General features: G+C 34.2%; 3 protein-coding genes across 3 annotated transcripts; 1 reads left to right on the forward strand and 2 right to left on the reverse strand.

The window, feature by feature from the left end:
* Positions 1 to 552: 552 nt before the first annotated feature.
* Positions 553 to 3,464, reverse strand: LOC125205498 (cyclin-A1-4-like). Its single transcript, XM_048104472.1, has 9 exons — positions 3,124 to 3,464; positions 2,378 to 2,756; positions 2,151 to 2,287; positions 1,976 to 2,068; positions 1,753 to 1,886; positions 1,501 to 1,653; positions 1,228 to 1,411; positions 1,012 to 1,146; positions 553 to 925 (listed from the first exon to the last, which is right to left on the reverse strand). The coding sequence occupies exons 1-9, from the start codon at positions 3,328 to 3,330 to the stop codon at positions 851 to 853; spliced, it is 1,497 nt and encodes a 498-aa protein (XP_047960429.1). The 5' UTR covers positions 3,331 to 3,464; the 3' UTR covers positions 553 to 850.
* Positions 3,465 to 17,474: 14,010 nt separating this feature from the next.
* Positions 17,475 to 17,840, reverse strand: LOC125206587 (probable receptor-like protein kinase At1g11050). Its single transcript, XM_048105831.1, has one exon. It carries the CDS (start codon positions 17,838 to 17,840, stop codon positions 17,475 to 17,477), a length of 366 nt encoding a protein of 121 aa, XP_047961788.1.
* Positions 17,841 to 19,482: 1,642 nt separating this feature from the next.
* On the forward strand, positions 19,483 to 23,132 carry LOC125205499 (replication factor C subunit 2). The gene is made up of 12 exons (XM_048104473.1): positions 19,483 to 19,558; positions 19,687 to 19,765; positions 19,850 to 19,929; positions 20,277 to 20,396; positions 20,494 to 20,563; positions 20,639 to 20,712; positions 21,186 to 21,306; positions 21,411 to 21,473; positions 22,051 to 22,110; positions 22,406 to 22,531; positions 22,609 to 22,692; positions 22,787 to 23,132. Exons 1-12 carry the CDS (start codon positions 19,515 to 19,517, stop codon positions 22,889 to 22,891), a joined length of 1,026 nt encoding a protein of 341 aa, XP_047960430.1. The 5' UTR covers positions 19,483 to 19,514; the 3' UTR covers positions 22,892 to 23,132.
* Positions 23,133 to 23,563: the final 431 nt, after the last annotated feature.

Below are 23,563 nucleotides of genomic sequence, written 5' to 3' on the forward strand. Positions count from 1 at the left end.
TCAAAAAATTATTGATTGGCACACGACCACATATTATCATGTGGTATATCAAGATTAGTGAATATTTTCATCATAAGTCCAAAGCATGTTGTGGAATTATTAATTGTTCATGCATTCGATTATCAATTATAAATCTAGATTTTTTTTTCGAATGCAATTTCCGTTGCATATCATTAGACGATGACACATTTGTTTACGTATATTCTATATTGATTGTGTATGATAATGTAAGGGATGAGAAATTGGATTTCGCAATTGAGATTAACAAAACTGAAATTAGATTTCATTACTTACGAATTTTGATTCCAAGATTAATACAACGCATGAGTCTTGGGAAGGAGATGAAATTAGGTTGTTAAAATCAGTTGATTGAAATGCTTCGACCAATTTTCGAATGGGATTCCAAACAAAATTCAAGAACTTAAAATTTAGAAACTGAGTTTCATTGAAATTACATTTCAATTAATTTCGAACAATTATGGTGATGCGAAATGATTGAAAAATCCAAAATGTCACAATTCCTACATCTTGGAGAACTAGGAAAAAGACTGGTTGAACTTGGAAAATGTTAATGTTTAAGTGATTTTTTCATCCACTGAAACTTCATCCCCAACCACTAAAATAAGGGGATAAATAATAATGCCATAGTCGTTTTACATGTAATTTTGCTAGAGCTCAATTTTGTATTAAAAAAAAAACCCAACCTCGAAATGAGATCATAACAACATTGAGAAATCTCAAGATATCTCATCTATACATCAAATGTTAGGAGGCTAAAACTGAGTTACAGCAATTATCAGAGCTCTATTATCATCCAACATTGTAGGTGTTGCAGCTTGCAAAGACTACCTTAGCTGCGGCTTACATTGTGGAAGTACTCTGTTGGTATTGATGGAGGGCAGCTTTTCTTAGCCACAATTTTGTACTGTTACACAAAAAAACAATTATTAGTATCATTATCATTTGATATAATTAATCATCAAACATCCATTACTTCAAAAACTTGCTCACCTTATGCTGGCTATACTTCTCCCTAATTGCAGGCAGGCTTGAATTGCTACTGTTGCAGCAAAAACCGTGTAGCGCCAACACACAGTCGCGTAGCTCAAAGGGTTGGTAGAGGGTGTAATGCCGCAAGGTAGCATTCTGCACTCATATCAACACGAATTAGGAGGCGCGACGACATATATGGCTAAAAACATCTGCATTTCTTGAAAATCAACATACCCAAGGCCTCTTAGTAGGGAGGAGAATATATCTGGCCAAGAAAATCGATGAAGCTGCTATTGAGGATGGAGCGAAGCTCAACATACTGTACTCTAATAGAGATAGCTCTGCGACGTAATTGGCCATGCACTCCAATAGCATTGCTGGGGCCTCGGTTACCTCTTGTGCAACCCTAACAAACCTCCTATAGACACATTCAACAAATGCCAAATGTTAGTATTTCATTCTCAAGGCATTATAATCATCATAGGATAGGTATTACAATGTGATTACCTCAAGAAACATTTAACCGTTGGCGCTGTCATTTCAAATTTCAAGAAATTCAAAACTGTAGATTCCATTTGCAGAACCTCTTCCTTAACATATGTGTTATCAGTTATATAGCAGAACTCCTCCACCTGAGGTGCACAAATCTCTTCATATTTCCTGCACAATCACACAACCATACACACAATCAGGACTAGTCAATTTATAAGGGCACAAATATTTTCATAGAGCAAATGGCAAGAGGCGAAGAGGGCTTACGATGCAATCATCATGCAAGCTACACCAAGCAGCTGCAATCTTTGTCTGTCCATTGCATTTCCGGAGAGATAACGATCAATATAGTTCACAGTCAGGTACAATGTGTCAGGAACAAGTCTGTATTCCTCAGCTACCTGTGGTTACAAGCATTTTTCCAAGAAATGAATACTTATACAAACATGATCAACAAATTTCAATGACATGATAGGAAATGAAAATGAACCTCAATAAGCCAATCGATGAGAATTGCTCGCATGCTGGCATTGATATCCTTTTGCACTCTCTCCATGAAGCTAGCAGAAGGCCTTTTCTTTGCCTAACAAATTAGAATGGATAAGTAACTGCTATTGATTAATAAACACAAACTACCTAAAACAGAGCAATCTCGAATCAATTACCTCAGATGCTCTCAAGTGCTTGTATATATCACAAGCAATGGTTGCACAGAGCTGTGGGTCTTCTAGATTATCATCAATGTCGACAATCTTGTCACCGGCTTCCATTGCTGCCACCACATCTCGCTTGCATATAACCTCTGAAAAGATAGCGGAATACATTAAAATTGCTTCATCAAAACATAGGTAGCAATCCATGATCAAGCGAATTCACAGACCAAAGCACAAACCTGCAATTTCCATGGGTTCTGAGATGCAAAGCATGTTTGAAGCCTTTCTCTCAATGGAATCTATTGCAGCTAGATCATTATTATCCACATACTCGACATCAGGGCTCCTCAAAGAATCGCAAGTGGACATGGATTCATCCATTGAAACAGATAATGAGTCTGATTTGTCCAAAGACAAATTCATTCTGTATGACACGGTTTCCGGAACAGCCTTCGGAATGGCTACATCCCTCTTGACTAAAGACGAAGATCTACCCGTAGCAACCGTGTTATGTTTCACAGAAGTGGTGGTCGCAGGCTGAAAAACTCCATAGGAGCTTCCATTCGAGGAAACCGAAGATCCTTTCTTTATGTTCACATTTTTTTTGGTACACGGCACCTACATTAGTCAAGATTCAATTGAATTAGTCCCAAGAAAGCTCAAAGCAGAAAATTTTTCAAATGCACATTTTCATTTAAAATAAATTGGCAGCAGCAACGATAAAGGAATTCAAGAAGAGTAACTTTTCAGTAGTGTGATTCAAAAAGGAGTACTGTGTCGTTATTTAAACCCTGCTCCAGACACCTTTAACAGTGAAAAAGTAAAACGCCCAAAACAAACTCCAAATTTGAAATTAATTCTTCTCGAATCGAATTCAGTAGAAATCACATTCAAAATAACCTAATTCCACAAAACATTCAAAAAATCAAACTAAAACAACCACATTCCAACGTAAAAATAAACGAATTGATAAGTTGAAACGTACAATTTTAGCCGATTCCGGCTTGGAAACCCGGCCGGAACTGAAGGAACCGGATCCACGCCTCTGATTAGTGACGTTGGAAAGCGCCGGTCGCTTCTTCGCGGCCGCGGCGGCGGACGAAGACGGCTGACCAACACTATCGGAAGCAGAAGCGTGGCGTTTCGCCAGAGACGACGTCGTCGACCTCCTCACTCCGGCGGAACTCGCCATTGATTGCAGAGAGCAATGGCAAAGTTGAAAAAAGAGGAAGATTGAATTCACCACAAAATCAGGGCTTTCTTTAATTGCAGAGGGAGAGGAATTGAGACGCAGTGTTAATAAATAAATGGCTGATTTTAAGCGGGCAAAAGGGGCTCCGATTTTGAATTGCGGATCGATCTGGACCGTTGGATCAGGTTCGGGTATTCGTTAGGAGCGGATGATAGTGGGGCCCACTGGGAGCTGTGTTTCGAATTTGCATGGGAAATATGATGACTGGGCGGTGAGTGAAGGAGGTGATGTGGCGGGGCTTGATTGGGTGGTGAGGTCACGGGGATGTGGGTTTAGGAGAATGAGGTGTTTAATTTGAATTCGAATTTGAGGATGTTGTGCATTGGGAAAGTGGTTTTTATTAATTTGTGCTCTTTTTGCAGCAAGTTCGAGTCATTTATAGTCACTTACTATGTGGGTTAGGAACAAAAATGCAATGGGACAATATATGGTTTTTAAAATTTATTGAGTTTTAATATGTCGTGACTCGTGTCAAAGTTTTTTAAAAAATACAATGTGATATTTTTTTTCTAGAGGTTGCGGTGGGTGTTGCGGCCTACGTCGCGATAACGATGCAAGATGCCACTCGCCCAGCACCACACATATGCACCACCATGCTGGATTGACAAACCGAGTTGATGTGTGTATGATATGAGAGTGTGATAGATCGCCTTACCGCAAATTGAATTTTTTAAATGTTTTTTGGGCCGATTTTTATTAATTCTTCTTTTTCTTTTGTAATTTTCAAACTTTTGATCATTTGTAATTTTGAAATATCATAATTTTAAAAAATATATGTGAAATTGAAGATTAATCTGAAATAAGGATATATAAAAAATAAATGATGAAACTATGAATAGTTGAGATATGCTATAATTCAAGTTTGATTGTATTACTTATAATTGTGGCAAGTTATGAAAAGTCAACGTGATGTGTGAATAATGTAAGAATGATATGGTATATGGGCATATGGTGTTCCGTGTTTTGTTGTGAAATGCACTTAGATTTTGCAAAGTAATTATTTGAATATGTGGGCTTGATATAGAAATGTTTTTCTTTTCGAAATTTCAATTTTGAAATCATTGGCATTATTTTTTCTGTTTTTTAGGTTGACTAGTGCATGCTACTAAATTATTCGTTGGATTTTGGAATCTTCAAAGCTGAACGAAATATTATTTTTTTTATTTTCAAATTGAATGCTGCCATTTTTAGAGAGGTTTTTGGGAATTTTGTTTTCCTATGGTAGTTTGAATTAGTGGTAGACGAATTTATTTAATTAGTAGATGTGTATGAATAACGGCTACATTGAGGTGAAGAACAAGACATTGAGTTGGATTGTATTATTTCAAATAATTTATAGTAGTATGTTACAAGAAGATTTATCCAAGAGAAGCATTGTTATTGGCCGTTTGTAGGGGAAGGCTTAAGATTTAAAATTCAAATTCAAACTTAATTGCTTTGCTATATTTGCTAATTAAACTTAAACTTAATTACCTTATGTTACATTTGCTGATTTGCTAATTAGTAATGAATGCACTAATTAATCACAATTAGTAGAATCAAATTTTAAGCAACATATACAGTTGAGCTTTTTCAAATTACTTCTTCTCGAAAAAAATCGTAGTTTATTTCTTCTTGATTAATTTTTTGATTTTTTCTCTTTCATATCTTTTCATTTCATCAACTTATGTTTCCTTCCTTTATATTCTGCTACCTGAATAAAATATTGAGCTTTACTCACACTATTTTTCCATATTTATTCAAATTTAATGATTGCTAAATTTAATGAAGAACAAAACAAGTGGAGTGACTAAAAGTTCCGATACTTGTCAAAATTTGAAATAAATTACAGTATATTATACCGTTAGATTGGGAAGATTGTACAAGGCATTAATTAAGTTTTACATAAGTATTAAGTGTACGTCTCACTAGTAACTAGTAGTAGTATACTAGTATATAGTTATTGAATGTATCGTTCTTTTTAGTGGTCTTATCAAATTTATCATAACTTTCAAATTTTCAACCTCTGACCTTCAATAATTATATAAGTTTTATCTTAATTTTTTTTTTAAATTACCTGTTTACAGCTTTTATCAATTTATATTATCGGGATTTCACTATAATATTGAAATCGTGACGTGACTGTGTTGAAAGACTACTCATTATATTTTGTCAAAAAAATAAGTTGTAAGAGTGTATGACAATATAAAAAGTTTTAGAATAATTATCTAAAAATATTTGGTTTGGGTTTAAATATAGAAATTGTAAGCTGGAAAAATTGGAATGAAATGGATATAGTCATATAGTAATTCTTAAAAGATGAGATAAAATTTATTGATTTCATCTTTGGAATAAAATTGATAAAATCATTAAAGTCGGATGGATTTGATTATTAATCCTTGCTAGCATGCATGTACTTATAAAATTATATCCAATATATCATGAATGGTATAGTAGTTTGTAGAAGATTTAAATGGTCATTTGAATTTGCATTATCGAAAGAAATGCAGTTTCAGAAAAAAGGACAAAGGGCCAACTCTATATAATTGAAAGTGTAAATTGAAAAATACATAAGTCACATACTCCTTTAAATTGTTTAAATCGATACAATACTTAAACCCTAAACCCTAAATAATTAAAATTACATATTAAGAATTACATAAACCTCAAAAATAAGATTAAATATATTGAGATTGCTTAACAATAATATAAACACAAAATAACTACACTCGTAGAAATAAGTAAATAAAGAACTTAGATTTGTCATTCAATGTTTTAAGATGCTTTGTCGACATCTTATATGCAACAATCTACAAATGTTTACATTTTTATTGGAGTGTCTTAAACGTTGCTTTAATGAGGTACTATATCGATTAGTACCAAAAAGCTAATCATAGTACATATTTATAGTATACCTTTTCAAAATGATTAAATTGGTACCATAAGGCATTAGTGATATATATTTTCTTGGTATGTGAGTATGCCCAACTTTATTGATTTTGGAAGGACTGAAATTGATAGATTTTTTGTGGGTGATAAACATTTTGATGATATATTAATCGGAAATAAGAGGGTGAGTTGGATTGTTATAAAATTTGAGAGTTATAAACTCTCGAATTCATTATATTAAATTATCTTACGCTAAAATACAATATATGTTCACATTTTATTTCAAAGGCCCACAATTCAATAGCCATTATCAAATAGTATCAATATTCTATGGCCCATTAGTATTAATATTGGATGGATGGCCCATTAAAACATAGCTCACAGTTCAATATCCACGACAAAACGTAGAGAATTAGACAAATAGAGTGAGATAGACAAAAAAAAAAAAAATACTGCTCCCTCGTCCCATAATTGATTGACACACTTGGGAATTGGTACGAGATTTTAGGTGGTGTTGTTTTGTATGTTAGGTGGAAAGAGAAAATATTATATTTATATTAATGTGAAGGGAGCTTTTTCCGAAACAGGAAATATGACATCTTTTTGTGGGATAAACTAAAAAGGAAAGTGTGATATCTAGTATGGAACGGAGGGAACACTAAAATCTAAAGGGTGCAACGTCAATAAATCATACACACAAAAAAAAAGCAAAGTGTCGATAGCAGTGATAACCCACAACATCTAAACAAAAGGTGACGACACGTACGAACGTAACAAGAAATCTACCATTAATGCGGCAAACTTATTTTTGTACCCCTTCCTCGACCCTGACTTAGAGTTGTCAGATGGACTAGGCCAGGCCGCGCCCCAGTGAGGCCCGGCTAGGTTGGGGCTTAGGTTGGCCCGGATCAGACCCATGTATGAAGCGGGCTGGATTGGGCTGAGTTTTTACTTTTGACTAGGTGAGTTGTGTTAGTACTTCTTTCTCTAATCTTGTATCAATATATACATAAAACCATCAAAGTCATAACCAATTGGCATTTTAAAAGCACATGAATAATTGAACCAAAACGACTTATGAACATTAAATAGTTTAAAGAATTAATCCCTCCATCCCACATTAATTGTCCACTTTAGTTCTAGCACGAGTTTTAAGAAATGTAAAGGAAAATAAATTAAAAAGTTTGTAGAATATGAGTCTCATTTTTATTTATTGGTTTTATAAAAAAATGTGAGTGGAATAAACTATTGGATTGTGAAGCCTAATTACCATTTATGGTAAAAGTGAAAGTCAAAAATTAATATGGGACAGACAGAGATGGCAAAAGTGTACAATGAAGTACTATATATGAGTCGATTACTTTTATCCATAACTTTCTAACACTTAGTAATCCAGATACAGATAAACTGAATCGATATAACAACGTATAACATGTTTAATCCAACCAAATCTAAATAAAAGGTATTAGGAATTAATCTTGGTTCCTTGCTCAATCTCTCTTGAATTCTCTCCCTCAATTCATCTTCTTCTCCAATAATAAAACATGAATATGATACAAAAAATATGCCAACAAAAATTATGAGTACTTTTGAGCTCTAATAATGAGCAAATAATGGAGCAAGTTAAGAGGAATTTGGCTAACAAAACCCAAAAAATCAGAATGAAGGGAACAAAGCCTCGCACTAACGCATGATTCATGCATTCCGGGCTGAGACGCATGATCCGTGCAAATATCTCATTTAGTCCCGTATAATGGTGGCCTCGCACTGTCCATTAGAGTGTCCACAGTAGTGCCGCCGGCGACGGGCCGCAACGGGAGGGGGGAGCCGGCGCGGCGGACCCGGCAGTGTAATTTATTTATTTATTTATTCTGAATTTATTTTTATAAAATATCTATTCCCAATTTATTTTTTTACTCCATTCTGTTCTATTTATTTTTATTAAATTAAATTTGATATAGTCCAATTAAAATATGCCAACAATTGATAAAATAATCAAATGATTTGATGTATAGATGAGATGGGATGTAATCAATTGCTAGCTAATTACCAATCCCAAATTGAGACCAATTTTCAACAATTAGATTAGAAGATCTTGTGGTTAATATAATGTCAAGTGTAATATATTTTAAATTTAAATAATTATTAATTAAATTAAAATGGTATTAATGCCAAATCCTATATGTAGTAATTATGACTAACTACTTTTTTTCTCCTCAAAATCATCTCAAATCTTTAAATTTACGTAACTCTCTCAATTTAAATTATTTTTTCGCAAAAAATATATCAAATTAAAGATAATTTAATAAGGATTCCAACGAGATCTCAATTGCATATGTTCCGACGACGTTCGGATGATGAAATTTGATATTTTTTATTTTAGTTTTCGTAAATGTTGATAACCAGATTTTTATCAACAAATACATCAAAAAATCTCAATAAAACCATGTAAAAATCTCAATAAATATGTGTTGATATTTTCTTGTACTAATGTTGATATTCTTATATCATATTGTTGATATTTGTAATACACAATGTTGATATAAAAAAACACCCACGAAAATTATCATATGATAACATAATGACGATATTACCCTTTTGTTGATATTTTGTCTACTATTTATTGAGATTTGTGAGCTTTAATCCCGTCCACTCATTTTAAAATCCAAGGGTGGAGATTTAGTCTTGATTTTGGATTAGGGTGCTATAAGCATTAGAATAAGACCGAATAAGACCCTGAGATGAGATATCTTGAGATTTCTCAATGTTATGATCTTATTTCGATATTGGGTTTTTTATACGTTCTCGCAAATTACATGTAAAACTTATTTATCCCCTTATTTTAATGGCTGGGGATGAAATTTAGGGGATGGAAAATTCACTTAAATATTACTAGTACTAACATTTTCAAAAATGGCGTAGGAATTGTGACACTTTGGACTTTTCAATTCTTTTATTTTTTTGGTGGGAGAAGGCGGGTCACCGCCTAATTACACGGAAAAATTAGCGAGCATAAGAAATACAAGTCTATCGTGCAACAAACAAATACCAAGCCCTATGGAAGGGGATTGTGAAGTATAAACTCCTCTAGATAAACTAAAGGCATGATGAGATAGAAAATCCGCAGCAAATTCCATTCTCGATGCAAATGGTTGACCACTACCGAATCAAAATCTGGAAACAAGTCACGCACGCTTTGCACTATATATCTACAATTGATGGACACTTCAAAGTCCCTCTTATCATTGAGATTCCAATGAAACTGTCACTTTTCTTTCAGATCACCACATTATAAATTGTTCGAAATTAGTTGAAATATAAATACAAAGAAACTCAATTATGAACTCAGTTAAAAAATTTTAAGTTCTCGAATTTTGTTTGGAAGCCCATTCGAAAATTGGTCGAAGCATTTTAATCAACTGATTTAAAAAACCTAATTTCATCTACTTCCCCAGATTCATGTGTTGTGTATCCTTCTTCGAATCAAAATTCGTAAATAATGAAATCTAATTTCAGTTTTGTTAATCTCAATTGCGAAATCCACTTTTTTATTCCAATTACATAATCATCCACAAACAATGCACAATACATATACAAATTATATGTCATCATTTAATGTTTAATGATACGCCACGGAAATTGCACCCAAGAAAAAATCTAGATTTATAATTATTTAAAACAATTATTCATTACACGACATGCTTTGGACTTATGATGAAATTATTCACTAAACATACTATATGGCAATATGAATTGATGTGCCAATCAATAATTTTTTTTTAAAAAATTATGCATATAAAAATTGTGATCCCTCTTTTGTCTATGAAAATTTTAAAAAGTAGTATTACATCTCTAGTAGAATAGTCATATATTCATTAAAAGATAATAACTAGAAAATTAGTTTCTCATTTAATCTGGTTGTTTGTCAAGATTGGTAATAGACTCGTAGATTAATTTAATTAATAATGGAGTATGTGCTTTTAGAATTTATGATAAATCAATTAAAAGGATCGAAGCTTTGTGTATTATTCTCTTATCGGTATTGTGAATTGTTTGAATATGAAAAATATAATTTTGATATTAGAAGAAAAAACAAAATTTTATTGCATTGCCACAACCATTCAAAGATTTATTATAGATATGTGGTATAATTTACTTTAGTCTCATACTATCATAAGTGCAATTTTTGACAAATTTGCAATTTAGTTGATTTTAACTTGCAACTTGAATTATAATGAATCGATTCATTTTGCCAAAGTAACAAACTCTATCATTAATAACTGGATAAATAATTCATCCACAAGTTTTAGGCCTGTTTTGTAGATGGGATAAACATGAAAAAGGTTTATTATCATCGTTAATCCTCTGTTTTGTAGCTTGGATAAATACAAGTCAAGGCCCGAAAAAAAAGGCGGCGGCCCGCCAGGCCCGCATGAATAGTGCTATTTTTCACTATTGGGCTTGGTTAATTAATCCCAAAAAATTTGTGGGTTTATGCAGTGTTTCAACAAGATTTCCCCTCATGTACCATTCTTTAATTCTTTTACCTCATCTCTCTCTCCTTATCTGTTACCCCCTCAACGAAGCCCCCTCTCTCAACACGATACTTTGGCCGACGACGGCTGTGCAAGTGTTCAGTGGTAGTGGTCGCCGGCGCACGACCGCCCTCTCCACGCCGCCTACACACTTACCTCCCTCACTCTCTCTATCTCTCTCTCTCTCCATAGATTCGATGCGTCTCTCTCCTTTGTGCCGAAAATGGCCGGCGACTGTAGTGCAGGTTTCCGGTGGTAGTGGTTGCTGGCGCGTGGCCGCCTTTCTCCACGGCCGCCGACACACTTACCTCTGTCATCTCCTTCAATTTTTGCAAATCTGAGGCGGTGATGATGTTGGTATTCCAAATCCGAGCCTTGATTTTCTGTAAATTGTTTCAATAGATTTGTTCAATCATCATTTATAGATGATTTGTTTTGGACTTTTGAGCTTTGTGTTCTATAAATTCATTGTTGCCGCACAATTTTACACAAATTGGAGGCAGTGATGAGCTCTTCTAAGATCTTGAGCCTCCCTAAATTTTCAGTATATTTGTTCGCTAATTCTAAGCAATATCTATTCTACAAAACAAATTCACAAAAACCTTATCAAGATGTTATCCATCTTTCAGCCCGAAAATTTAATCCCAAGTTAATTATCACGCTATATCCAATCCACGCTACAAAACGAGCCCTTGTGAATTTCTTGTATTTATTTATTTGTGAAAATTGATTTTTAAATATAAAAATTGTGTGAACCGCCGAACAGTTCGGTGGTTTAAAAACGTCGTGCCGGTTCCAGATCTCGGGTTTTGAACTGGTGGTTAACAGCCAGTCCGGCTCGGTTTGTGCAGGTCTAGGTAGAGCGTAGAGGAAAATAAAGATGGGGTTGTTGTGTGTCCATTTGGTGACTAGTACTATGTGTAAGACAAATCTTTCCTATTTATTGTCAAAAGTGTTGCTTTCCTCTTTAGGGCCTGTTTTGTAGATGGGATAAATATGGAAAAGGTTTATTATCATTGTTAATCCTCTATTTTGTAGCTTGGATAAATACAACTCAAGGCCCGAAAAAAAAGGCGGCGGCCCGCCAGGCCCGCATGAATAGTGCTATTTTTCACTATTGGGCCTGGTTAATTAATCCCAAAAAAATTTGTGGGTTTATGCACTGTTTCAACAAGATTTCCCCTCCTGTACCATTCTTTAATTCTTTTACCTCCTCTCTCTCTCCTTTTCTGTTACCCCTCAACAAAGCCCCCTCTCTCAACACGATACTTTGGCCGGCGACGGCTGTGCAAGTGTTCATTGGTAGTGGTCGCCGGCGCACGACCGCCCTATCCACGCCGCCTACACACTTACCTCTCTCTCTCTCCATAGATTCAATGCGTCTCTCTCCTTTGTGCCGAAAATGGCCGGCGACTGTAGTGCAGGTTTCCGGTGGTAGTGGTTGCTGGCGCGTGGCCGCCTTTCTCCACGGCCGCCGACACACTTACCTCTGTCATCTCCTTCAATTTTTGCAAATCTGAGGCGGTGATGATGTTGGTATTCCAAATCCGAGCCTTGATTTTCTGTAAATTGTTTCAATAGATTTGTTCAATCGTCATTTATACATGATTTGTTTTGGACTTTTGAGCTTTGTGTTCTATAAATTCATTGTTGCCGCACAATTTTACACAAATTGGAGGCAGTGATGAGATCTTCTAAGATCTTGAGCCTCCCCAAATTTTCAGTATATTTGTTCGATAATCCTAAGCAATATCTATTCTACAAAATAAATTCACAAAAACCTTATCAAGATGTTATCCATCTTTCAGCCCGAAAATTTAATCCCAAGTTAATTATCACACTATTTCCAATCCAAGTTAATTATCACACTATTATCGTAGCCATACGTGAGCACCGTGAAGCGTAAACCTCCGCCCTCCATATGCATAAGCTACAATTAAAGTACTCCATATATTAGCAAATTTCCATTTCATCCAACAATCATAAACTAGGAATCAGACAAATTAACAAGTAGTAGTAATTTAAATAAAAAGAAATTAAGATGACCACATTCAAAATATGAAGATCTCCACTGCGATTCAGGAAAAGTTGATTTAAACCATTTCCTAATAGAACAGGGTTATGAAATATGAACAGAGCAATTGTCACACCATTTCCATGCCAGCACCAAACTCGTGGGTCGGTATTTAATCACATATTTACAAATTTATTTAAATGAAATTGCCATATATAGGCAAAAAGGGACTTCGGAATATTTGGCTTCTTAGAAATTTCCAACTTTTTCAATCATATAACTTATCTTTATTAATTTCCCAAAATATACCCAAATCATCACCATTAATTCTAATAAAATCACATTAATCATTTGATCCCAGATAACATTCATGAATTCAAATTAATCAAATAAAATTATACTATCATATAGTCCATGTTTTCATCAGTTTAAATGTATTTTCATTTTATCTCTCATTTTAAATCCTAAATTACATCATATATAACTTATTTCCACTTATATCTTTAACAATTAAAGTCATAAATCGACCCATGCATTTCTTTATAGCTAAAAGAAATATTTCAACTTCTAATTAAACACCATGCTTATCAATGTATATATCACAGAGTATTAAAACACACATATATTAATTCCCTATAGTACTCAATAATTTCCTATTTTTCTTTTAATTATAGCAACAGTACTATAAGAAAAAGGGGTACCTTAATTTGAAGGTTTACACTTGATTTCTGTTGGAAGATATTCTCAAATTGAAGAAATAATTTGTCTTGTGTGCAAGTAAACAAATAGCCAAGAGTTCTTATCAAATGGGGGAGTGGAAGGTTTTATGTTTTTCTTATTTTTGTTTAGAATTGTCTCGAGATTTATTTTCCGAAGTCTTGTTTAATTTCAAAATAAAATAGTCAAAGTTCGAGGATTATCCCACAATCTACACTTATTTTGTAAGTTGTGAGTTATGACCATGCATCAACATGGACGGTTGGAAGCTCAAGCATATGATCAACGGCAATGGATGATTTCTAAAATTTGAAGTTCATGAATTTTGTTTGGAATCCCATTCGAAAATTGGTCGAAGCATTTCAATCAACTGATATTAAAAACCTAATTTCATCTTCTTCCCAAGATTCATGTGTTGTATCCATCTTCGAATCAAAATTTGTAAGTAACGAAATCTAATTTCAGTTTTGTAAATCTCAATCTCATCCCAATTACATAATCATCCACAATCAATATAGGATGCATAAACATATGATGTGTCAATCTTCTAATGATATGAAACGGAAGTTGAATCCAAAAAAAAAAAATCTAGATTTATAACTGATAATCCAATGCGGGAACAATTATTAATTGCACCACATAATTTGAACTTATGATAAAATTATTCACTAATCTAGACATATTACATGACAATATGATTTTGTGTGCCAATCAATTATTTTTTGACAAGTAAATCTATTAAAGATCTATACACAAAACTGTTAATATTCTAAACGTAATTCACGATTCTAATCTTTCCCCAAAACTTGTGATCCCCCTTGTATATATGAAATTTTTAAAAAATACATCTCTAGTGGAATATTCATACAGGGTCATATTCTAATGCTTATAGCACCTTAATCCAAAATTAAGACCAAATCTCCATCCTTAGATTTTAAAATGAGTGGATGGGATTAAATCTTACGAATCTCAATAAATAGTAGACAAATGGTAATATCGTCATTATGTTATCATATGATAATTTTCGCGAATATTTTTTTATATCAACATAGTGTATTACAAATATCAACAATATGACATAAGAATATTTAAATTTTTACACGGTTTTATTGAGATTTTTTGATGTATTTGTTGATAAAAATCTGGTTATGATCTACATTTACGAAAACTAAAATAAAAAATATCAAATTTCATCATTTGAACGTTGTCGGAATATATGCAATTGAGATCTCGTTGGAATCCTTATAAAATTATCTTTAATTTGATATATTTTTTGCGAAAAACATAATTTAAATCGAGAGAGTTACGTAAATTTAACGTTTTAAGATGATTTTAATGAGAGAGAATTGACATTAATACCCTCTAATTTTATTTATTAATTTTTTAATTAAAAATATAATCCATATACCATTATTTCAACCACTAGATCTTCTAATCTAACGGTTAAGATTTAATTTTAATTTGGAATTGCTAATTAGTTAGCAATTGATCACTCCTCTATTCATATATTCATTCAAATATAATAACTAGAAAAATAATTTCTCATTTAATCGACGCAGCCACTAATATTCCTTCCTAAATTGCTTCACATAGTATTCTTTTTTTTTTTATTCACACCTATATATTTTCAATATTGCACACTGAACCATTGTAAAAGTTTTAAATATCAAATCGATACAATAGTAAAATAAAGAAGACCTAAATTATAAAGTAGAGAGCAAATCGACCTACGCTTCAATTAATCAAGGCTTAAATCCATCTCCGCCAGCTGCAGCGGCGCCGCCTTCGTCTCCACCACAAGCCCCACAAGGTAAATATTTCCAAAACGTTACTTTTTTTTTAATCTTTGCATTTTTGTGATATTATGTTTTACGGTTTATTCGGGAATGAACCTAAATGTGTTTTGCTTATTACGATCTTTTTAAAAGCAATAGCTCTGAATTGATTACGATATAGTGTTAGCCACAATGATACATTTTTCTGAGCTACACGAATTTGGTACTATCTAAGTCCAAAAAAATAATCTTAATAATGAATGACATACTTCCATAAAAAATTAGTAAAATTAAAATAACATAGAAAGAGAAATAAAAGTGATTGATAAATCCAAAATAGAAAAATTATGGATAAAAGTAGTATAATAATATTAAAGTAGACAAAGGGAAAAAAGTTAGAGCAAACAAAAATTGACCATATTGCTAAAAATAGAAAACGACAACTTTTTGGAAGAGGGACCAAAATTCAAAACTATGGCGCTATTTAATTTGTTAAATAAGATGATAGTGATATCCAGTAGTATGAGATAAGTCAAAATATGAATTATCTAGAATTAGATTAGTAATAGGAATGATGGATTAATCATGATACAATGTAACTTTGTTGTTAATACTGAGATGATCCAAGATATATTGTCGTATGTCGTGTTTGTTTGTTATTGGTTGTTGACAGAGAGACTAGATATCAAATAATAGTTGAAGCCTCAAACAATTTTTTGTTTTCATCAAGGAATTGGATACAATATCAAGAAGAGTACAAAACTATCCATTATCCCAAAATGGGCCAAGATTTCTTGAAATATCTGCCATCAGAAATCACAATAGATATTCTTGTCAGACTCGGCATACAAACCATAATTAGTTGTAAGCTGGTTTGTAAACCATGGGGCGATCTGTTAACGACTCGTGAGTTTGTGAAGTTACATCGGTCTAAATCAGTCCCGTGTCTCGCCATATATCAGCCGAAATCGGTTCCGAAGCCATATAAAATCATTGAATTTGTAAATGACCTTAGTGATGAAGATAACTGGAACATAATCAAGATTGAATTCCCTTTTTGTGTGTCTATGCAAGGTTCAGCTAATGGTTTGCTCTTACTGCAACAGTTCAAGAGTGATGCTTTTATATGCAATTCTATCACTCGCGAGTATATCACACTTCTTTCTCCTCATACTATACATCATATGGTTCGATTTGAGAGATATGGATTTGGAGTGAGTAAAATAAGCAGCGATTATAAGGTGTTTAGGATTTTCATTGAAGGACCACCACCAAATGATCAAATTTGTTGCCAAGTATACACTATTGGGACTAGACTGTGGAGAAGGATTGCTTGTGATAACCCACTGAATTTATGTAATAGGATAGGGGTATTTTTAGATGGAAATCTTCATTGGATGGAAAGTAAGGGATCCTCTTGGCGAATCCGATCCCTTGATCTCGAAACAGAACTTTTTAGCTCCTTTTCAGCTCCTCTTGATTTTCCTTGCAAAGTAGGGAGATTGTCTGTTTTGAAGGATTGTTTATGTATGTGTGAGAGCTCGGATGATGAGTCCGCATCTAATTATGAGGAGATTAATATCTGGTTGTTGAAGGAATATGGAAATGAGAAATCGTGGACAAAAGATTTCAGCATCCACAAAATCTACCAGGATGATTTTTGTTTACCGCATCTTCGCCCCATCAAAGTTTTCGAAGATGGTTCCATCCTGTTAGACTGGGGTTGGTGCATGACATTATGCTGCATTAAAACTAATACTAGTATTGAACAAGTTTATCAGTTAAACTCCGTTCATAGTTTATGCATTACAATGCCGAGCTTTCTTCCTCTCAAGACTTGTGCGATGGAGAATGTAAGCTCGTTTTGATTTACGAGTATGGAGCTAGCTCCGGCGATGAAGTTCATAAATTATTTAGAAACACCAACTGTGTTATAATCATGTAATGTTATTTATGGACCCATTTTGTCATGAAATTCTCCTTATGCCAAGAATGTTGATTTTATTTGTTTAGTATAATTATTTATTCTTGATTATTTGTAGAATTTTAATGATAGATTTCCTAGTGCATAAATCTTCAATATATAATGCTTTCCTCTTTATAATTGTACAATGTGTGTTACTACTACTTTACATGTTGAAGCAATACAAACATTCCAAAAATCCAAAACACTCCTCAACTAGTGTTACTCCAATTTGAAACTCTTGACCCCTCACTTGCACTTGTGCCATAACTAAAAAAGCTAAACTGCGCGAGAGGCAACGGGCGATCAGGCAGACGAGGGATGTCAATGTCGCCTTCAAGCATCCTCAGCGCATCCTCAATGGTCGGCCTAAGCGCCAACATGACATGCGCGCAGAGGATCCCAACGCGCACGAATCTCTCCATCACCCCTTTCGGCCCTTCCGTCCTTATGCCCCTGTGGAAAACTTCCTCGACCTTCCCGGCCTTGACTAGTTCCCACGCCCAATCCGTGATCAAGATTCGCTCCTCGCTCTTCGAGGCATCAAGCACCCTCCGCCCACTCATTTGAATTTGCATTATCGAAAGGCATGCAGTTTCAGAAAAAAGGACAAAGGGCCGACCCTACATAATTGAAATTGTAAATTGAAAAATACATAAATCACATACTCCTTCAAATTATTTAAATCATAACAACTACTTAAACCACATAATTGAGAATTACATCAACCTCAAAAATAAGATTAAATATATTGAGATAGCGTAACAATAATATAAACACAAATTAACTACACTATAGAAGTAAGTAAATAAAGAACTTAGATTTGTCATTCAATGTTTTGAGTTGCTTTCTCAATATCCTCCAATATGCAACAATCTATAATGTGCACTACATTTTTATTGGAGCGTCTTAAACGTTGGTTTAGTGAGGTACTATTTCGATTGGTACCGAAAAACTGATCATACATATTTGGAGTATACTTTTTAAAATGATTAAATTGGTATGTCCAAACTTTATTGATTTTGGAAGGATTGATAGAATTTTTGTGGATTATTATAAAATTTGAGTGTTAATAACTTAATATCATAATCGAGCACTAACAACTTGTCTAAATCATCATGTCTTTCCCGCAGCATAGCCATGGCCATATGCTAACCAAACAATAACCGAGCAATAGGCTAGCAAACCGTGCGGCTTTGCCTTCTAGCCACTATTCAACACTAGCCAACACTAAAATTTGGATGGTGCAACCTCCTCCCTCCGTCCCCAAAGAATATGCACTTTGGGTTCGGCACGGATTTTAATGCAAATTTGATAAAGTAAGAGAGAGGTAGAGAGAAAAAATAATTAAAGTATTATTAGTGAGGAATGAGTCTCACTCATTAGAGAGAGAAATAGTACATATTCTTGTGGGATGGAGGGAGAATCCAATGACACACACAATAAAAGCAAGTGTCGATAGCACACATTATAGGTGATAACACACGACATCTAAACAAAAGGTGAAGACACGTATGAACGTACCAAGAAATCCACCGTTAACTCAACAAACTTATTTTTATACCCCTTCCTCAACCCTGACTTTGGGTTGTTTAGTCCAGGCCGCGCCCCAGTGAGGCCCAACTAAGTTGGGGTTTAGGCTGCCCGGCTTAGACCCATGTTTGAAGCGGGCTGGTTTGCACTGAGTTTTTGTTTGGATCCTAAAGTTATATGTCCTCACATTTAATTTGAAATTCTCTCAACTTTTTTGTCTAACTGTGTTGTTTCTTAAATCTTGTATCAATATATACATAAAACCATCAAAGTCATAATAAATTGACATTTAAAAGAACATGAATAATTAAACCAAAACAAGTTATGAACCTTAAATAATTGAGAGAATTATACTCCATATAAGTCAATTACTTTAATCCACAATATTCTAATAATTTAATTACCCATAAACAGATAAATCGATTAAAAAAAAAACAACGTAAAACATACTTAATCTAACAAATTCTACATAAAAGTTACTAGGAATTATTCTTGGTTCCCGCTCAATCTCCCTTAAATTCTCTGCTCAATTAATTTCTCCAAATAATAAAACATGAATATGATAAAAAAAAAATACGCGAACAAAAATTATTAGGTAAAATTTTTAATCATTAATCATATACGAAAATTCCTCAAAAAAGAGGTATATAATCTCAATTTTCGGAAAATAAATAGAAAACCCTTTATTTTCTGAAGGAAAGAAGCTCAGTTGTGCAGCAATGGCGCCAGTTTTACCGAGCACTCAGCAATGGGTCGAGAAATAGTAATCAATCGATTCCTCCTTCTCCATCTTTCACTCTCACAAGCATACTCTTCACTAATTTCACTTTATTCCATGTTTTCCTTCCTGGCAAATTAAGTAATTTTGCATATTGTGAATTGATTTGATAGTCGGCCGAAGCAAGTGAAGGATGTTGCGCACCAAGAAGAGGTCGTTCGAGTTCTCACCAACACTTTGGAAACCACTAATGTAAAATTTCTCTGTTTTATTCTGTTTTTTCATGCTTTTTTATTTTAATCTTTTTTTTCTGATATTGTTTGATTAAATTGCCAGTGTCCGCACATGCTATTCTATGGGCCTCCTGGTACGGGGAAAACGACTACAGCTCTCGCCATTGCTCACCAGCTTTATGGGTAATATAATTTGATGAAAGCTTGTGAAAGTTTTTTGTATAATTGAGTGAAGTATGAGTTACAGAGAGAAAATAGAAGTGTATATACTGAGAATAACATATCTGCAAAGTTACATTATCTCTTGATTGATGTTTGATGTTGTTAAGAGTATCAGTATCAGGTGAGGAGTTTGTATTGTCTGGTGTTTTTGACTTAGGTGTAGCATGTAATGTGGAGATAATTAGGGAAAATGGGGATATATTGGTAATTGAAAACAATGTTGTGCTATTTCCTCAATGTTTCACTTGATACGGTTGTTTTGATGTGAATTGTGGATTTTCGTGAACTAAACCGGTCTTTCTCTGTAGGCCGGAGTTATACAAGTCTAGAGTACTGGAGCTGAATGCTAGTGATGATCGTGGGATAAACGTTGTTCGTACGAAAATTAAGAATTTTGCTGCTGTTGCTGTTGGCTCTGCACGTCAAGGGTAGTATTACTTTATATGTTTTCGAATGAAGCATATATCTTATTTTTATGCGGTTCCTCCCTTATTATCATTTTAATGCCTTTCTTGTTGATTGTAGTGGTTATCCTTGCCCGCCTTACAAGATTATAATTCTTGATGAGGCAGATTCGATGACTGAAGATGCCCAGGCAAGTGTGCTGGTTCTGCCTGTATTATTTTGTATTATGGATATGTTAGTGAGTATTTAATTTATGGCTTAACAGAATGCCTTGCGACGCACTATGGAGACATACTCTAAAGTTACAAGATTCTTCTTCATTTGTAACTACATTAGCAGGTAGAGATTTGGCAATTCCTTTTGTATCTGAGTTGCATGTTGGTTTCATATCGAGTGTTTCTCGGTGATAAATGTTGAGACTATAAGTACAGCTAGTAGCTATGTTGCTTGGTTTCTGTTACAACACATGTCTCAACATTACTATTTTAAAACATCTTTGCATGTTGTTTCTTGTATCTATCTGTAATTTTCTTGTAGTATGATTTATCAATATTATATATTGATAGCCCCCTGAGACAAATACAAAAGAGAGAAGAGGATGCACACTATTGTTCTTTGCAAGTTTTTGCAAGCAAATACAAAAGCCCATCTCTGTGCTAGAGGAAAATGTTGTCAAATGTTTAACATGGATAACAGTCTTTTATTGTATCATGATATGTTACTAAAGCTTTTAATTCTCGGAACTGCAAGTATTGTTGAGATGAAATCTAATATTCTCTGAACTGACTTTAGGAATGATTTGATTTTTACAGAATTATCGAACCCCTTGCATCTAGGTGTGCGAAGTTTAGATTCAAACCACTTACAGAAGAAATTATGACATCTCGCATTCTTTATATCTGCAATGAGGAAGGTCTTAACTTGGATTCAGAGGTTTGGTTTGTCAAACTTGACATCTGAGGCTTGTTTCAATGCATTTGTGCATGTTCATGTGATTATTCTTTTCAGATTAGTTTATAATTAATGTTTCATTGTAGGCACTTTCAACCTTAAGTTCTATCTCTCAAGGTGATCTGCGTCGTGCTATAACATATCTACAAGTAAGACTTAGCTGAGATTTTCAACTTTTTTAGATGCCTCTATTTTAGCATGTTTAAATAGTTCTAATTGTTTTCGGGAAACTACATGATACATTATTTTTCCCCGTTTTATGTTTTGCCAGAAATCTTAGGACCAATAATTTGTGAATGTAATGGTGATTCAAGACATTGCATAAAACAAGGAAAATAACCTGTAGAACAATAAAAGATAGAGACATGTGGAAAAGTCTACAATCACAGTAGAGAAAATTAGTAGGTATATTTCATTACTCAACAAAGTACAAAGCTAGACCATGTTACATAACTGATGTGGGATACTGACCATTTCGGAAATTTAATAGTACTGACCCATAGATACTTTACTGGTAAGTTGGATACTACTATAGCCATAGATGGCTATTATTGCACCCAAGGGGTAACCTTCTGAATTTCCAATAAACTCCAGCAGTTCTAGAAATAAATCCTCTCCGGGATGACTTACTTAAGGAAAGGAGATGCTTGAACCTGTAATTTGTCATTGTTTTATTACATTTGTCTGAGCATTTTATCTCAGTTTTCATATTCCCTTTTTGTACAGGGTGCTGCTCGCTTATTCGGATCCTCAATTTCATCTAAGGACTTAATCAGCGTGTCTGGTGTAAGTTGCTCTCCAGAATTTGTGAATGATGACTTTGATGATTTGTCATGTTCTGAGACTAGAAGTGCTTGCTTCTGATCATGTGCATGTGTGCGTTTAATGGTTTTGACACCGATGTGTTTCTCAAGTTTCTGGTTGAGTGGATATCCTTCTGTTTTGTTGCTTTTACCACCTCAAGGCTTAGGCTTATTTGTTCATGATATTGCTGAATATCAGTGACCAAGGGACATTATGCGTTTTAAACTATTTATGCCATTTTTATCTAATTAAAAACTGATAACACGTCCTTGGTCAGGTCATCCCCGATGGCGTTGTGCAGGCTCTCTTTACAGCTTGCAAAAGTGGTGATTTCGACATAGCTGATAAAGAAGTAAAAAATGTGATTGCTGAAGGCTATCCAGCTTCTCAGATGCTCAATCATGTAAGGGCTGATACTCTATTCCACACTGTTTTGTTGTGCTTCTTCGTGCTGAATATGCTGTCATGTTCGTGTTTCAGTTGTTTGATGTAGTTGTCGAATCAGATGACATACCAGATGACCAGAAAGCAAGAATATGCAAGAAATTTGGAGAGGCAGATAAGGTAAAAAAGCTTGGTATTTCTATGTTTTCGTTCATCTTCTGCTGTGGTGTCCGATCAAGAGGTGATTTAACTCTTTCTCCTGTTGTGTTCGCAGTGTCTTGTAGATGGAGCAGACGAGTATTTGCAACTGTTGGATGTGGCTAGCAATATCATGCGTGCGCTAAATAACATGCCACAGGAATTCCCTTTCGGAAGTTAGGCGCCTGCTCCTCCGTTGAGATGTCAACTTTTTGCCCAAGTCTAGGATTGCCTACATACACCGCAATGTTTCACCCGTTGTCAAACTACGTCGTACCACTGATTGTTTAAGCAATGTAGGCATTCAGTTTAATTCTCACTGGAAATTTTGGTCAAGGTGAAAAATGAAGTTTATGTATTCTATGTAATCAAAATTTGGGTTAATGTGCAAAATGAGAACCTTGTGAAAATTATCGCTTCAAGATGAACTCAAATCCGGGACCTTTGATTTTGAGAGTTTGAGGTGCTTGTGCTGGGCCAAAAAGTTACAAAATTGAAGTCCAATAAAAATCGATGAGTAATGAGCTTATGAGTACTAATTAGTACTCCATATCTTAAGTGATTTTTATAGTTTCAATTTCAATATTTGAATTTTGCTACTCTTTCGCAACCTTTTGCATCTAACAATTACTCCCTCCGCCCCACGATAGAAATATTATTTGGTTTGGGCACGAGTTATAAGAAATGTAAAGAAAAATTGGTTGAATAAGTTAATGGAATAAGTAGGTGGAATGTCTACGTACCATTTATAGTAAAAATGATATAGGACTCTTATCGTGGGACGACGAAAATGACAAAATATAATTCTTATTGTGGAACGGAAAGAGTATATCGCAAACCGTGAAAACTCGTA

The sequence above is a fragment of the Salvia hispanica genome, chromosome 2, assembly GCF_023119035.1.
Source record: "Salvia hispanica cultivar TCC Black 2014 chromosome 2, UniMelb_Shisp_WGS_1.0, whole genome shotgun sequence".
Taxonomy (NCBI): Eukaryota; Viridiplantae; Streptophyta; class Magnoliopsida; order Lamiales; family Lamiaceae; genus Salvia; species Salvia hispanica.

Excerpts from the sequence above, each read along its gene's own strand:
- LOC125206587 (XM_048105831.1), bottom strand. The coding sequence starts at position 17,840 with ATGCAAATTCAAATGAGTGGGCGGAGGGTGCTTGATGCCTCGAAGAGC.
- LOC125205499 (XM_048104473.1), top strand. The coding sequence starts at position 19,515 with ATGGCGCCAGTTTTACCGAGCACTCAGCAATGGGTCGAGAAATA. Across the intron at positions 19,930-20,276 it reads ATTGCTCACCAGCTTTATGG|GCCGGAGTTATACAAGTCTA; the intron begins GTAATATAATTT and ends CTTTCTCTGTAG. Across the intron at positions 21,474-22,050 it reads GTGCTATAACATATCTACAA|GGTGCTGCTCGCTTATTCGG; the intron begins GTAAGACTTAGC and ends CTTTTTGTACAG.
- LOC125205498 (XM_048104472.1), bottom strand. The coding sequence starts at position 3,330 with ATGGCGAGTTCCGCCGGAGTGAGGAGGTCGACGACGTCGTCTCTGGCG. Across the intron at positions 1,654-1,752 it reads GCTTGCATGATGATTGCATC|GAAATATGAAGAGATTTGTG; the intron begins GTAAGCCCTCTT and ends GTGATTGTGCAG. Across the intron at positions 1,412-1,500 it reads ACGGTTAAATGTTTCTTGAG|GAGGTTTGTTAGGGTTGCAC; the intron begins GTAATCACATTG and ends ATGTGTCTATAG.